The 13722-nt window shown below is 34.2% G+C and overlaps 1 protein-coding gene and 1 long non-coding RNA gene across 23 annotated transcripts; both read left to right on the forward strand.

The window, feature by feature from the left end:
- Nucleotides 1-740: 740 nt before the first annotated feature.
- LOC118480609 lies at nt 741-5990 on the forward strand. Of its 11 annotated transcripts, none has more exons than XR_004863550.1 (7): nt 741-857; nt 970-1102; nt 1323-1434; nt 2055-2131; nt 2270-5649; nt 5734-5793; nt 5879-5990. It is a non-coding gene; the product is annotated as an uncharacterized LOC118480609 (long non-coding RNA). The 11 variants fall into 11 exon arrangements; XR_004863551.1 differs by having other exon boundaries at nt 2058-2131; XR_004863543.1 differs by having other exon boundaries at nt 1323-3279; nt 4216-5649.
- On the forward strand, nt 5988-10528 carry LOC110868134 (E3 UFM1-protein ligase 1 homolog). 12 transcript variants are annotated; one of them, XR_004863537.1, is made up of 12 exons: nt 5991-6592; nt 6962-7086; nt 7160-7225; nt 7305-7602; nt 7683-7747; nt 7827-7873; nt 7964-8027; nt 8122-8272; nt 8839-8933; nt 9776-9886; nt 9972-10048; nt 10159-10528. XR_004863537.1 is itself a non-coding variant. In XM_035975735.1 (8 exons), exons 4-8 carry the CDS (start codon nt 7584-7586, stop codon nt 8149-8151), a joined length of 225 nt encoding a protein of 74 aa, XP_035831628.1. In that variant the 5' UTR covers nt 5988-6592; nt 6962-7086; nt 7160-7225; nt 7305-7583; the 3' UTR covers nt 8152-8633. The 12 variants fall into 12 exon arrangements, 1 of the variants encoding a protein (XP_035831628.1); XR_004863532.1 differs by lacking the exon at nt 8122-8272 and having other exon boundaries at nt 8642-8933; XR_004863536.1 differs by lacking the exon at nt 8122-8272 and having other exon boundaries at nt 8741-8962.
- The last annotated feature ends 3194 nt before the right edge of the window (nt 10529-13722 follow it).

Raw genomic sequence — 13722 nt, forward strand, 5'->3', positions numbered from 1 at the left:
GTGTTTAGATGATGGTTGCAGGGTTTGGATGAAATATGGGGAAGATGAAGATCTGGGGAAAGATGAAGATGCTTTTATGATGTCCAAATCTCAATATTTAGTTATAATAATTTTAAAATGACCAAAATACCCCTGAGGGTAAGGACAAAACAGGGGGTTTTAATTTGGGGATTCTGGTCAAATATCACTTTTGGACCAAAATGGCAACAAAATGCAAACCACGGGGACCCAGATATAAAAAGTTTGAGATTTGGACTAAAGTGGCAAAACTGGCCAAATCACAAGGAACAAAATGGCAGTTTACTCTTTTGTTGAATTTGATATTTCATCATTCTGTCTTTTTACAACTACAATTTTGATTTGATGAAAACATGAACATTCATGAGTGTGATTAAGTGTTTATTTGTGGGGAAATTAATGAACCTTAATGAAGGTCAAATTATTCAATCGATTATGATCAATGATTTCCAATTCAAGTGGTAGTTCTTGGAAATCCTCCGTGATACCACCATTAGGGAGGTGATTACGGTGTCCGTGATCAGTTTCCCTCCGTCGGTCAACACTAATGGGTAAACAAGCTTCCAACTAAAGAACTATCTATACAGTTTTTTAAAAAAGTAAAAAAACAAAACTTAAAACTTTATCAAATCACAAGAACCGTTCATGTAATTTTATCTATCTATTATACTAAATGAATTCTCTTAGGTCACAAGGGCTATTCTTAGCCAATCATTTTGATGATGTGGACATGCTCTAAAGGCTGATAATTGAGAATGAGCGCCAATCTAATTTTCTTTATTCTCCTTCCTCTTCAATTCCTCTTCAATTCGTATTCAATGCTCTCTTCTCCTTCTCACGTACGTTTCTTCACCCTGTCTCTCTCTTCAATCAAATAAATCTTTCCTTTTTTCCTTATTGTTTCTTTATGATGTTCATCCTTCTCCTTCTTCAACTTCTTTGATCCATCAGGTGGTTGATTCTATCAACAAACCTTAATCGCCAAGCAAGTTCTTCTGTTTTTTGTGTAGATCTACGGCATTATTTCAACTAGAAAAAGAATAAAAAAATCTAGATCTCTTGGGTTACAATTGAAAGCAACCAGGTAAACAACCCAAATTTCAATTTATTATATGTTATTGCATTCTTTCGGATATTGTTATTGAAGTTTCATTTTTTTGTTTTTGCATATCATCAATGCATCTGCTTCTCCCTTTCTAATCGATAACGCCGTCAGGTTAGCGATTCTTTTGTAAACCTATTCTTTATGTGTAATTTTTGTATCTCTTATGGTTTATGGCTGCTCATTTTTTTTTTATGAAAAGACACTTGAAATTTAGGGTTTGATGGTGATACTAAAATGGGGGTGAGAGTTGACAAAAGAGATACTCCTTTGCTTCTCTGAGTCTGTACAAAAATTTGAAGTTCTGACACCAGGTATTCGATTAAATGCTAACTCGAGATTCACTATTAATTTTAAGGTCAATTTGGTTTTCTTCAATGGTATTTTGGGAAATCGATCTGTAGGTTCATGTTGATTGTGGTTCCTTATACTTCAAGATTTGGAGGGTGCCCATTTGTATTTTCTTTTGTACGATGATTACAAATATATGATTAAAAGTTCAATAATAATAAATTTCTTTGAGTTAAGTGATATAGAAGGTTTTATGCATTTCAAAATACAAAACTCACTTCTTTGATCCGTTTCCTTTTTAGATATGTTTTTTTTTTTATTATAAATTTGTGCGTATTTCGAGTTTTCGTGTTTCATCCGTGTTTTATCCCCTTCTCTATCTTCACCATCTCCTCTTTGTTCAGCCAACGCTAGCTAATAAGTGAAAGTTGACAAAATTTTATCTTCATTCCAAGTATGGTTCCATTTCACTGATTTTTGTCTAGATTTGTTAGATTTTGGTTTCCAAGTGGTTCAAAGAAACGTTGTTTAAGTTGTTGTAGTTGACCACTTCACTTATTTTTTGTTCTTGCAAAATATCTTAGTCCACATTTGTTTTTAACCATTTCATATGTCCTCTTGACGGTTTTAGGCTAAATTTTAGCAGATTATGGCCGCTATGTATCAACACTAATGGAACATAAGAGCCTTTATGAAGTAAATCTCCCTAATTAACCTTTGGTAAGAAATTTTATCCACTTTTTTAACAATATAGGGCTTATCTTTGTGTTTTAGAAAACCTTGGGACCCAATTTTCTGATTGGTTTAAGTTGAATGTAAGTTCACATGTCATCTTATGTGTGTTTTTATTTTTTATAGTGGCTTGCTTAAAGATTGATGATATGTTAAATTACATGTCATCCTAGAGAAACTGTTGTTATGGATGGTGGGTGGTTAATGCAGAAGATAAGGATGGTGGGTGGCGGTGCAAGAGTGCTACCCCGCCACCTGCCGGTGGTGAAAGACCACCACGCGCGACCCGCACACATTGTCGTACCTTTAGGTGTACACACCTTGCGCCTTTTTATTCCTTCTTTTGTTCTCAAATTTATATCATTTCTTTTTTGGGTGTAAACGAGCCAAGTCGCTCTTGAGCTAATCTAGATCGGCTAAGAGCTCGAATAGAGTCAAGTTTAGATGAACGCAATCCTAAGCTCGGGCCTAAAAATAAAAATTTGTTTAATAAATGAGCCTAAGCCCGAGCTTCCTTTATCGAGATCAAGTTGGCTCGCAAGCCTAAACGAGCCCAAGGCCGAACTTTTTTAATAAATTGCAGCTCGAACTCACTTACTTACGAAAAACTTAATGCATTAATGATTAAACCTCCTAAACTGTTATATTTGAAAAGTTAATAGTTGATATAAATTTAGAAACGAATTTTGTGTTTCATAGTTATTAAAGGACACTTAATCTTTAATGTTTTGCAGTTTGTTGATCTTCTTTATTTTATCATATGGGAAGTTAACATCTTTACATGATTCCATGAGACATGGATATAATAAGCTCTAATTGCATAACTATACAACTTTCTTTTGTTGATAGATGTGACCTGCATTGGTAAAAACTGCAAAAGGAGGTGTAGACGTGATTGGAACATATGTATTTTGGAATGGATGAGCCATCACTTGATTTTCTAAAAACATCTAAAAGTGCTAGGTTGGATGTCTAAATGTTGACTGATTAATCATTTTTTTGCAGTTTTTTATGTGGTTTTAGTACTACTTTGGTGAGAGGTATGATTTACCCAAATTTGTGAAGATAGTTCAGGATGTCGGTATGCTTTTTATTTTTTGGATCAGCCCATTCGTTGCTGCAGAATGGAACTTTGGGTATGTCTATAACTATTGTTTCTTAGTTTAATATCGATGTTTGGTTTTTTTAGCTTAAAGGTAATATATGTTTTAAATTCTTAACGATTTACCATAAAATATTTAGTTGTATGCCTGTTTGATTAAACTATTTACCAAGGTGAGAAATTGCTTATGGTTTCTGTTTGATTACACTATATTCAGTGTTAGTGGAAAATGTAGCATTATATGCAAAACTTCACAACTCAACATATTATTGTGATTGTGATCAGGTTAGTAGCATGTAAACTATAGTTAAAGATTGCGATTTTTGACTCATTTGTATACACTATCAATTGGTTCGGGTCGATATTGGTTAGGAGCAAAATGAGTTCGGGTCAAAACGGGTTTGGAGCAAAATGAGTTTGGGTTAAAATCACATATTCAAAAAAATTATCAATTTGGTTCTGGTTGATATTGGTTAGGAGCAAATGAGTTCGGGTGAAAATGGGTTTGGAGCAAAATGAGTCCGGGTTAATAAATTTTTTTAAATTCTTTTGGTAACTATGTTTACATAAAAAATGACTGTCACTCAAAAGGATAACCGGTTAGGAGCGAACTGAGTTCGGGTTAAAACAAAACATTTGGAAAAAGAACTACAATTTGGTTAAGGTCAAAACAGGTTTGGAGCAAAATGAGTTTTGGTGAAAACTGTATATTAAAAAAAACTATCAATTTGGTTCGGGTCGATATTGGTTAGGAGCAAAATGAGTTCGGATCAAAACGGCTTTGGAGCAAAATGAGTTTGGGTTAAAATCATTTTGATAGTTTATTGTTATTTCTTTTCTTAGGGACTCATTTAAGTATCTCCTACATTTCAATTTTAATCTTTTACCCATCATATTGTTTCTTCACTATTTATATTAGTATAAAACTAAGAATGAATTTTTGATGTCTTTATGTGTTACACTGATACAGTACATGGATCAACATTTCATTCAGTACCCTTCACATGACTGGAAAAATAGAGAAACTATATAGTTTATTAGAGGTAAATTTATTCAATTATTGAACATGTTGAAGGTAAAATCTACATATTTTTTTTACTTTGGTTGTGAAACTTGCTTATGTTGTTGCTGTTGATACCTTTATAAGATCATACAAATATCACTATTAGAATTTTGAAAGTGTCAGGTTTGATTTTGACAGTCTTGATTTTAAGTTGAGACTGATGTGTATTTGTGTAGTTATATATCAAAGGTTCATGATTCCTAACAAAACCATACATGGAGCACATCAAAGGGGAAAAATTATAAAGTTTTTTTTTATTTAAATATTGAATATTTAATACTAAGAAGTGCTTTGATTATGAAACTCAAACCTGCTGTTCTTTACTTTCAAGTTTAATGTGAATACATGGATGCAAAGATTTATGTCAAACTAATCATGAATCACTTCAAATGGACCAAAGGGTGCAAAGAAGACCAAAGTTTTTCTATCAAAATTAAGTCTTTAAACTACTAAATTTGACTTTCAGTTTCAGTTATACAGGTATACGTTTGTGGATCAATGGTGACAGAAGAGCATGTTGTTGAATATGGCTTAACTAAAATATTTTGACTGTCACTCGAAAGTATAACACGGGTTAGGAGCGAACTGAGTTCAAAAAAATCATATTGAAAAAAACTATCAATTTGGTTTATGTCAAAACGGGTTTGGAGCAAAACGAGTTTCGGTTAAAATTGTATATTAAAAAAAACTATCATTTTGGTTCTGGTCGATACTGGTTTGGAGTAAAATGAGTTCGGGTCAAAATGGGTTTGGAGCTAGGTAAATGAGTTTGTGTTAAAACTGTATATTTAAAAAAAACTATCAATTTGGTTCGGGTTGATACTGGTTAGGAGCAAAATGAGTTCGGGTGAAAATGGATTTGGAGCAAAATTATCTTATTAATAACACAGTGTGGAAATTGGAAGTCATATCTATGCAAAAGCATAGTTCATACTGTTTCATTTGGTAACCCATTAGAGATAAAACATAAGCGAAAATGACCCGTTTTTAGCCTTTTTGGTAAATGGGTTCGAAGGTAATTAATTTTGTTGATGTTTGCTTGATAAGTTTTTGACCTAATTGTTTATGTTGTTAGATTTTATGATTTTGACCTAATTGTGATTTTGACTAAATTTTTGAGTTGTTAGGTTTAGGTATTGAGCGATTGGTGAATTGTGATGTCTTGTGTGTTCATACTTGATAATGGCTAAGGGGGTTGATAGCAGCAGAAACATGTGAGGAACAATATGTGATTTATGAATAATCAAAATACAATATAGAGGGGTTTCTTCTAGCAACACAATCATAAAGTTCATGCTTTAGCTTAATGGTATCACAATACAGAGGGGTTTATTCTAAACAGTAAGTTTTTATTTCATAATTATTTGACTATTGTATTCCTGGCCACTAGGACTTTTCTGAGTAGTGGTGTTTTGGATGGTTTAGCTTACACAATGTTCAAGATATGCTAAGTTTTAGAAATTTCAAATATAACCTGCATCCATGGTAAGTTTCAGTTTTGTTTGGTTTTTTCACTTAATTTGTTGTTTGTTGTTTATGAAGGCTGATACACGTTTCTTTGTTTCTTAAGCTAATTGCTCTTTCTCTTCAATCCGCTTCTATTGGATTTCTGGAAGTTGAATGTAAGCTCTAGAAATCAACTATATATATATATATATATATATATATATATATATATATGTATATATATATATAAGGGTTTCAGTGGTGACCCTTAGATGGCAATAAGAGAAAGTAATGGACACAAGGTAATCTTTCTTTTCTGATTTAACTCCGGTAAGTAAGTAAGCTTCCTTTTGTATTTCTTTTTTTCTTGATGTTTCTAAACAAGTTATTGTAATCTTTTTACTATCATCTCATACGACCACCAGTTGTTCGATGAAATTCCCCAACGAGTAAAATTTATACGTTATTAAATTTGTTTTGTGTTTTTCTTCAACATGTTAGGAAATGGATTCGTAGTCAATAATAAGATATAAATTGAAGTTGTAATGAGCATTATGATCCTATAATGTGCTCAAGACATCACTGTTGGTTTTGTGAATGAATCTTTTGCAAACAGTGTTCCAAGGGAAAGAAGTTTACTACCTACAAAGTTCCTTAAAGGAAACCCTAACGGGTCTATGATGTGTGATGTGTACGGCTTGATGGTTCAACCGTGCTTTTGTCATATTTGTGTTTGGTCGAAATGCATATTTATCCATGGTAGTAGGAGCGAGTGTTGTTGGTGGGCCTGCTGGAGCTGATTTCAGGGCTGGTGATGATACATACAATTACAGTAAAGGTAACTTAAAGACATGGACAGTGACATGGCAATTCTTTATGATGTCCCATGAAATGCTATGCTGGGAAATGTGCTGGCAATATACATAGTAAATTATAGCTAATAATTTTTATATGATACATGTTAAAATGTAAAATAAACAACACCGGTACATAAGTAATTGTTGTAATGTCACTTAAATAAGCAAGAGGTCGATCAAAGTTTGTTAACGCCTTATTTCATTTAGTTAATTAAGTTACATAATAATATGCCACTTAAAAATAGTTAGTATTGATTATACCTTTGAATCTTTGATTAGTATTGATTATCTTTAACAAGTATGTGTAGTCTATCAATAATGAACTATGCTACTTTCGATGATCTTATTAGGCATAATGGCGGTGGTTCGTTGATTCATTCAGCTGCAAATCCGAGTCGATTTCATGTTGGCAAACTATTCATATTAGGGCTTCGGTGGTGGCGATTAGTTATGAGACATGCCGCACCATGATGAGGTATTAATTAAGTTTTTTATGTTGTCATAGCATTCTATATTTCTATCTTCTAATGTCTGTCATATTATTGCAGTCTTCACTGAATATGCAGTTATACGAAAAAGGTTTAGATTTGTTCGATGATAACCCAACAACCTCAGTAATCTACTAAAATTAAAACTTTAACTCTATAAATGACGTTTGTCTTGGAGAGAACGTTTCTCACTTGGATGTTACAGGCTCTTTTGCACCGGTATTTACTAAAGAATACAGCTGCTCCTATGATAGACATGCTTTTATCAAATTTGTAACATAAACAAATCATTGAATCTAAATTTATTATTTTATAGCCCACATGACTTAATTTAAGGTAACTTGCATGATTTTGTGATCCTTTCCTTAAATCAGGATGTGACCAATAAGTTGAAAAATGGTATTGATGTTCAAGACTTCGATACTATTGAACCCATTACACTTAGCTCATGGGACGATACTATTGAACCCATTACACTTTGCTCATGGGATCGAATGGCTCTGGTATGAGATAATTTGTTTTTTTTTTAACTTTCTAACAGTTTTTTTATTAAATAGATATTTTTTTTTCTGTATGGTCATAGGTAAAAAATTTGAGGGAGCGTTATCTGTAAAGGGTAATGCGGTTGTTGAAGCTTTGGAATGGAAGGTCAGTCCTTTAGTGGTGAAACTTATGAAATACGTTGGAAATAAAATAGTAAAAAAATTTCAAATATTTTACGTGACAGCGTGTTGAAGCATATATGACAGGACTAAGAGCATTTGCGGATGAGTGGTAGGAAAGATGCTTCAATCTTAGTCATTTTTTTGGTGTTTTTTAAGTTTCTATTTTATCATATATTTGATTGTTTTTCTGTATTTGCAGTGGGTTAACTGTGAAAAAGCTTGACGAGAAATTGGAAAGAACTCTTCTCCATTCGTATCGCAAGGTATGTCCTCCTTGAAGCTTTTAAGTTTTAACAGTTGAAAAAGGAAGCTTTGACAAATTTACATTTAGAGTAAAATGCCATTTTCGTCCCTTAGGTGTGGCCCAGTTTTGTGCTTCGTCCATAGGTTTGTTTTTCCGCGTTTGGATCCAAAATGTTTGAAAAGTATGCATCATTGAGCGAGTGTCCTCAAGAACAAGAGTCACATGTTTTTTAGAGAAGGTCGGGGACTAGATGACGGTGTGAAGGTTGAGTTTTGACTTTATTTGGAAAACGGGGTGGAATTTACTCCCATTTACTTAATGTGGGTCAATTTGGATTGGATTTTATTGTTGAATGTTGGTCAAGTTTAAAAGCTTACCTAAATATGAGGCGGGTCAACTTGGTCATAACGAGTTGAAAGTCAATGAAAATGGTTTGACCACGTAAACAGACCCCTAAAAAGGATAAATAACGAGCTTATAGTGATCCACTTTTTATGGCCAGGATTGACACCTCAGTTCTGCAAAGTTTCATTTTTATTTTCTAAACATTTTTTAAGTTAAAAAAGAAAACAATTAGTACGCTTTAAAATTAACCAATGTAAAAAGCACCAATGGGCTAACAATCTGGGATAGGAGTTTTCCATCAAATGGGTCAGAATGGAGTTATGTGGATATGGGAATGAAGATGCTGGTAAGGGGAGTATTAAATTGAATTATTGAGCTCCATTAAAGGTGAATTATCTTGGTTGGAAGGCTGTTGAGGGTCGGTTGGCTGCCAAAATGGAGTTGGGCTGCAGTGGGGTTTCTGCAAATTGTTTGATTTGCTGCAGGTGTGGGCTGGATAGGGAAGACACAAGTCATATCTTTATTAAATGCTTGGTGGCGAGATGTTTTGGGTGGCTGGCTGGTTAGCGTCGGGTTGAAGGTATAGTTGGTTGGTGCTATGCATTTTTGGTGAGACATAGTTATAATTAATGATTAATGATAGTTATACTTAATGATATTAGCTTTATTGTTTGTTTGTTTTTGTATACTGATAAATGTATTATATATTATAATTATAATTGAATGATATCCTTATATAGGTCGGTTTCCTTTTATTTTCTACGCAGCACACGTAGTTGATTCATAAGCCCAAATGCCAATGGTCTATTTTGAAATTCTATTGTGTTTTCTTTTCTGAAAAAATGACCAACCCAAAAAAACAAATTCACCACACAAATTCCAGCCCATTACTTCATTACTTTAATTTGATTAGTCATCTTGATTGCATTTTTGTATCCTCCTTGACTAATTCGAAAGAATCCACTTCTAAAAATAAAAGTCAAAACAAATTATGGGATCCCCTTATTGTTATGTGGAATATAATTTTTTTTATCTATTTTAGATTTCACAATACATTTGACATCTCGTGATATTTAGAGCGAAATAATTAAATTATATATTTTGTAAATATACTTTTATATCATACTATATAACTTTAAAAATGCAATTTTCGTTGTGACATTTTACCTCTATCAGAGTAAGTTGGAAGTTATGTAAAGTAATGAAACGTTATTTTCATTTCAAAGTTTATGTCAACATTTTTATATAATATAATTTACTATGAGTAGCACGTGTAACACAAGGGCACTAAGTTAATGAATACTATAGTTGGTCTAATATTTGACAATACTATTTTTACTTGGAGATAATATTAGTTTTAACTTTATCGGCTTATTTTTAATTGTAAATGTATTGATATTTTGTTCTAATATGAACATATAGGAGCCATGCAGACAAAGGAGTTGCTTATCCTGGATGGCATCAAGATTAAAATAAGTGATGGTAGCAGTTGGGCAACATGTGGCGGGAAAAACATAGTTGACCGGTCGAAAGGTACTTTCATTGCATCGTATGCAATTTTGTTACATATATGAGCATATATGAGCATACGGTATATATAATCTTTTGTATGCCATAGGTTGAAGGGCTTATGAAGTGACAACCCAACAAGAAGCTGCTGCAGGCAAAGCAGTGGAACAAGATTACGTAGCAAAGGTATACTCACAGTTAATTTTCGGTTTTTGTGTGATCTTTAATATGTGAGATATATAGAGTTTATTTTGTACTACATAAGATAATTTTTTCACCTATCTCTGCTTTGATAGCGTTCATAAACAATTTGTCAGACCCGTAAACCTTCCCTTTGTACTTTCTCATTCGAGAACAGAGGAACCTGACCGTTGCACGCCTGCACAACCATTCCGCCAGTCGTCGCCGCACCAAAACCGTTGCAGAGATCAACTTTGGTGCTATAGTTATGGCTTTCAAGCATGACATGAGTTCAAGCCAATCCGCTCAAGCATGACTTGAATTTAAGTCGGTCAGCTATTGTAACATAGGATTTAGTACACTATTTGCTTACCAATTATCTCATTGTAACACATGTAGTCTACTGTTAACGAAAAAACAAACCCCCTGCGAAGCGCGGGCATTATTTACTATTATCTACAAATGTGTGATGGTTGGTTTTTTTAACATGGTTGATTTTTATTAATTTGATTGGTCTGTGCTTCATCCGTATTTGATGTTATTGATCTGATAAATTTTGGCAAAGAAATCAAGTTGTATAAAGTAAAATATATTATATAAAATGATCTGTATTTTTTTCTTAATTATTTGTTAATGAGAAGCAACTTCGTGTTAAAGAGTATGGGGTATTAAAATCAGTTAATAATCATAATACGGGAACCAATTGCGAGTATAGTAGCATCTATATTTATGTGTAATTTATCAAATCAATAGATTTATAAGAAGTATTTTCTTTATACAACCCGTGTAATACACGGGGTCTTAAGCTAGTTGAAGTATATAAACACATATTCTAAATACTCTTAAAGTAGAAAAAGTTGTTTGCTTTTTACCCTCTAATTTTGTGATAGTATCCTTTATACCCCCAACTTTGTTATAGTTTCTTTTTTACCCCCAACTTTGTCAAATCTCATTATTACCCTCTCTTAGCCCTTAAGTTTAGGAAATTTAATTTTTAACCCCATAACTTTTTATGAACTTTCTAAAATGTCACTTTGACCCCTCGAGAGTTTTTGATTTGACTGTATAAATTCAAGTTAGTCGGGTCGCATATAATACGTTATGATTGTACGGTATAAATTCGATTTCCGTTATGTTTTGATCCAATTGCAATGCAGCTATATGTTACGTTGAGTTCAACCGGATACGTCGAAACACGTGTTTTCATAAGGTTAGCGCATCACATAACGCTTTAACTAATCCGTTCGATGTTTGTAATGTACCTGCGCCGCAACGCGCACGGGTCTTATTGCTAGTTCTATGTATAAAGGTGACATTCCTCATGACCAATAAAAAGAACAAATTTTATACATACAAAAAGAACACCCAAGTACATAAGAAAAACTATATTAGGATTTAAAAATGCATGCTATGAAGAACTATATTCAACGTTTAAAAATATGACAATAATATAAACAATAATTTATGATTTATGCTATTATTAGATGTGATATGTATACATATATTACTATTTATGTTCCTTAAGAAAGCTCCAAATGCATTTATGGGTTGAACAAGTAAGACCACATGAAATATTGAACCGTGAAAGAGAAAAGACTCGGTCCGAAATGTAGTGACATAAGAACTTGGTCAACTTTAAATGGGTTTGACTCCATCAAATGAAACTAGCTAAGGTCCGGTCGGACCAGGTTGTTTATAAAATGCTCCACGAGCCACCTCTAGAAGAGTCCAAGATCCCAATTTTTATTTCGTGCAATTTTAAATCCATAAAATCGACTTTACTTATGTTTCCATAAATTTTGAGTTTTTCTTTTGAAAATATGTTGGGGAATTTCGGTTTTCCGGACGATCAGAGAGGCGTGTAATCACTCTCAGATCAAATTATTTCGGTGGTTCACCCGAATAATTCAATCGGATACAACTCTGATTTTTGAGAAATTGAACCAGTGTATGTTGTTTTTTGTGAAAAAGATGAACCAGGAAATTGTGACCAAAAACTGTCTACGAAATTGGTTTTTTGGGGTTGTAACTGCCTCATGGCAGTTGCCTCTATTTTTCAGACAAAATTAGCCAAAAAAACTGTCATTTTTTATCATTTCGACCCCAGCCAGGGGCTCTGCCCCTTGGACCCCGCCAGGGGCTGCCGCCCCTTGGACCCTGCTCCCAGGGGCGCTGCCCCCGGACTCCCGCCAAGGGGGCGCTGCCCCCTTGGAACCCCCGTAGAGTACGGGCTCCGCCCGTACACCTCGAATAATAATAACTCAAACAAGCGTGCACTCCCGCACCTCCTAACTTGCTTGATGTGTATTATTATTCGCTTTGATCACCAAGTCAATCCCGATTACACTAAAATATCTAACATTCCTCCCCCATTTTAGCGTAATCCTTGATTAACTTAAACAAATTCACAACAATCAAACTTATGCATAAATGAAATATCGCGTCGATTGAATTTCACATTAGTATATTACACATTCCAAATATTCGAATATAGGGGTGTCGCTAAGGATTGAACCCTTTCTATTCAGTGAATACATGAAGATAATATACACACAAGTTTACATACTCTAATGTTCTTTCTTGACACTATTTTTTACTAGCATGTGTCCCATCCTTCAATGAACATATCAAAGCCAAGTCCTAGCTTCTTGAAGCGGCTAAACTTCATGCTCATATAGGTAGCTCTTTATTCTTGCACCTGCATATGCAATTTTTCAAAGAACTATTAAGAAGAGAACCTTCAACCTCCTTTAACTTGCAGGTCTGAACACATACCTTGGGATGATGCTACTGATGTGTTCCAATTTCTAGATGTTAAGCTTTCCACATTGAATTCAGCACCTAACGTCATATTAGGTGGGAATTGGGTATCTTAACACGAGAAATCTCAGGTGGACTTTAATCCCATCCCTACAGCCGCCTTGTGCACAAGATCTCTACATAACTCTTTGGTTAAGTGGTCGGCTAAATTCTGTTGAGTTCTCACAAACTCCACCGATATCACCCCTTGCGTGATGAGCTCACGAATCATGCTGTGTCTAACACCTAAGTGTCTAGACTTCCCATTATACACTTGGCTATATGCCTTAGCCAAGGTAGCAGCACTATCACATCTAATAGATATTGGTGATATAGGTTTGGGCCACAATGGAATCTCATAAATCAAGTTTCTTAGCCACTCAGCTTCTTTGCCAGCTGCGGCCAATGCTACAAACTCAGACTCCATTGTCAAATCAGTTATGCAAGTCTGTTTCTTAGATGCCCAAGATATGGCACCTCCTCCGAGCAGAAAAGTCCATCCACTCGTGGAAGAATGATCTTCCTTATTTTTAATCCAGCTTGCATCCGAATAACCTTCTAAAACCGAAGGAAATCCAGTATAGGTCAAACCATATTTCATGGTTCCTTTCAAGTACCTAAATACTCGATTCATTGCTTGCCAATGACTTGCACCTGGATTGCTAGTATACCTACTAAGCTTTCCAACAGCATAAGCTATATCCGGTCTAGTGCTAATCATGGCATACATGAGGGATCCAATGGCCCTTGAATATTCAAGTTGGCTTACAGCTACACCTTCATTAGGTGAGAGCTTAAAAGCAGGATCCATTGGAGTGCTAACTGGAGAACTATCATGAAAATTGAACTTTTTCAATATCTTCTCAATATAATGAGATTGA

Source organism: Helianthus annuus, chromosome 7 (assembly GCF_002127325.2).
Source record: "Helianthus annuus cultivar XRQ/B chromosome 7, HanXRQr2.0-SUNRISE, whole genome shotgun sequence".
Classification (NCBI taxonomy): domain Eukaryota; kingdom Viridiplantae; phylum Streptophyta; class Magnoliopsida; order Asterales; family Asteraceae; genus Helianthus; species Helianthus annuus.

Coding starts and splice junctions, on each gene's coding strand:
- LOC110868134 (XM_035975735.1), top strand. Junction 7,748..7,826: donor TTGAAGCTTTGGAATGGAAG/GTCAGTCCTTTA, acceptor TTTACGTGACAG/CGTGTTGAAGCATATATGAC. Junction 8,028..8,121: donor TTCTCCATTCGTATCGCAAG/GTATGTCCTCCT, acceptor TTCGTCCCTTAG/GTGTGGCCCAGTTTTGTGCT.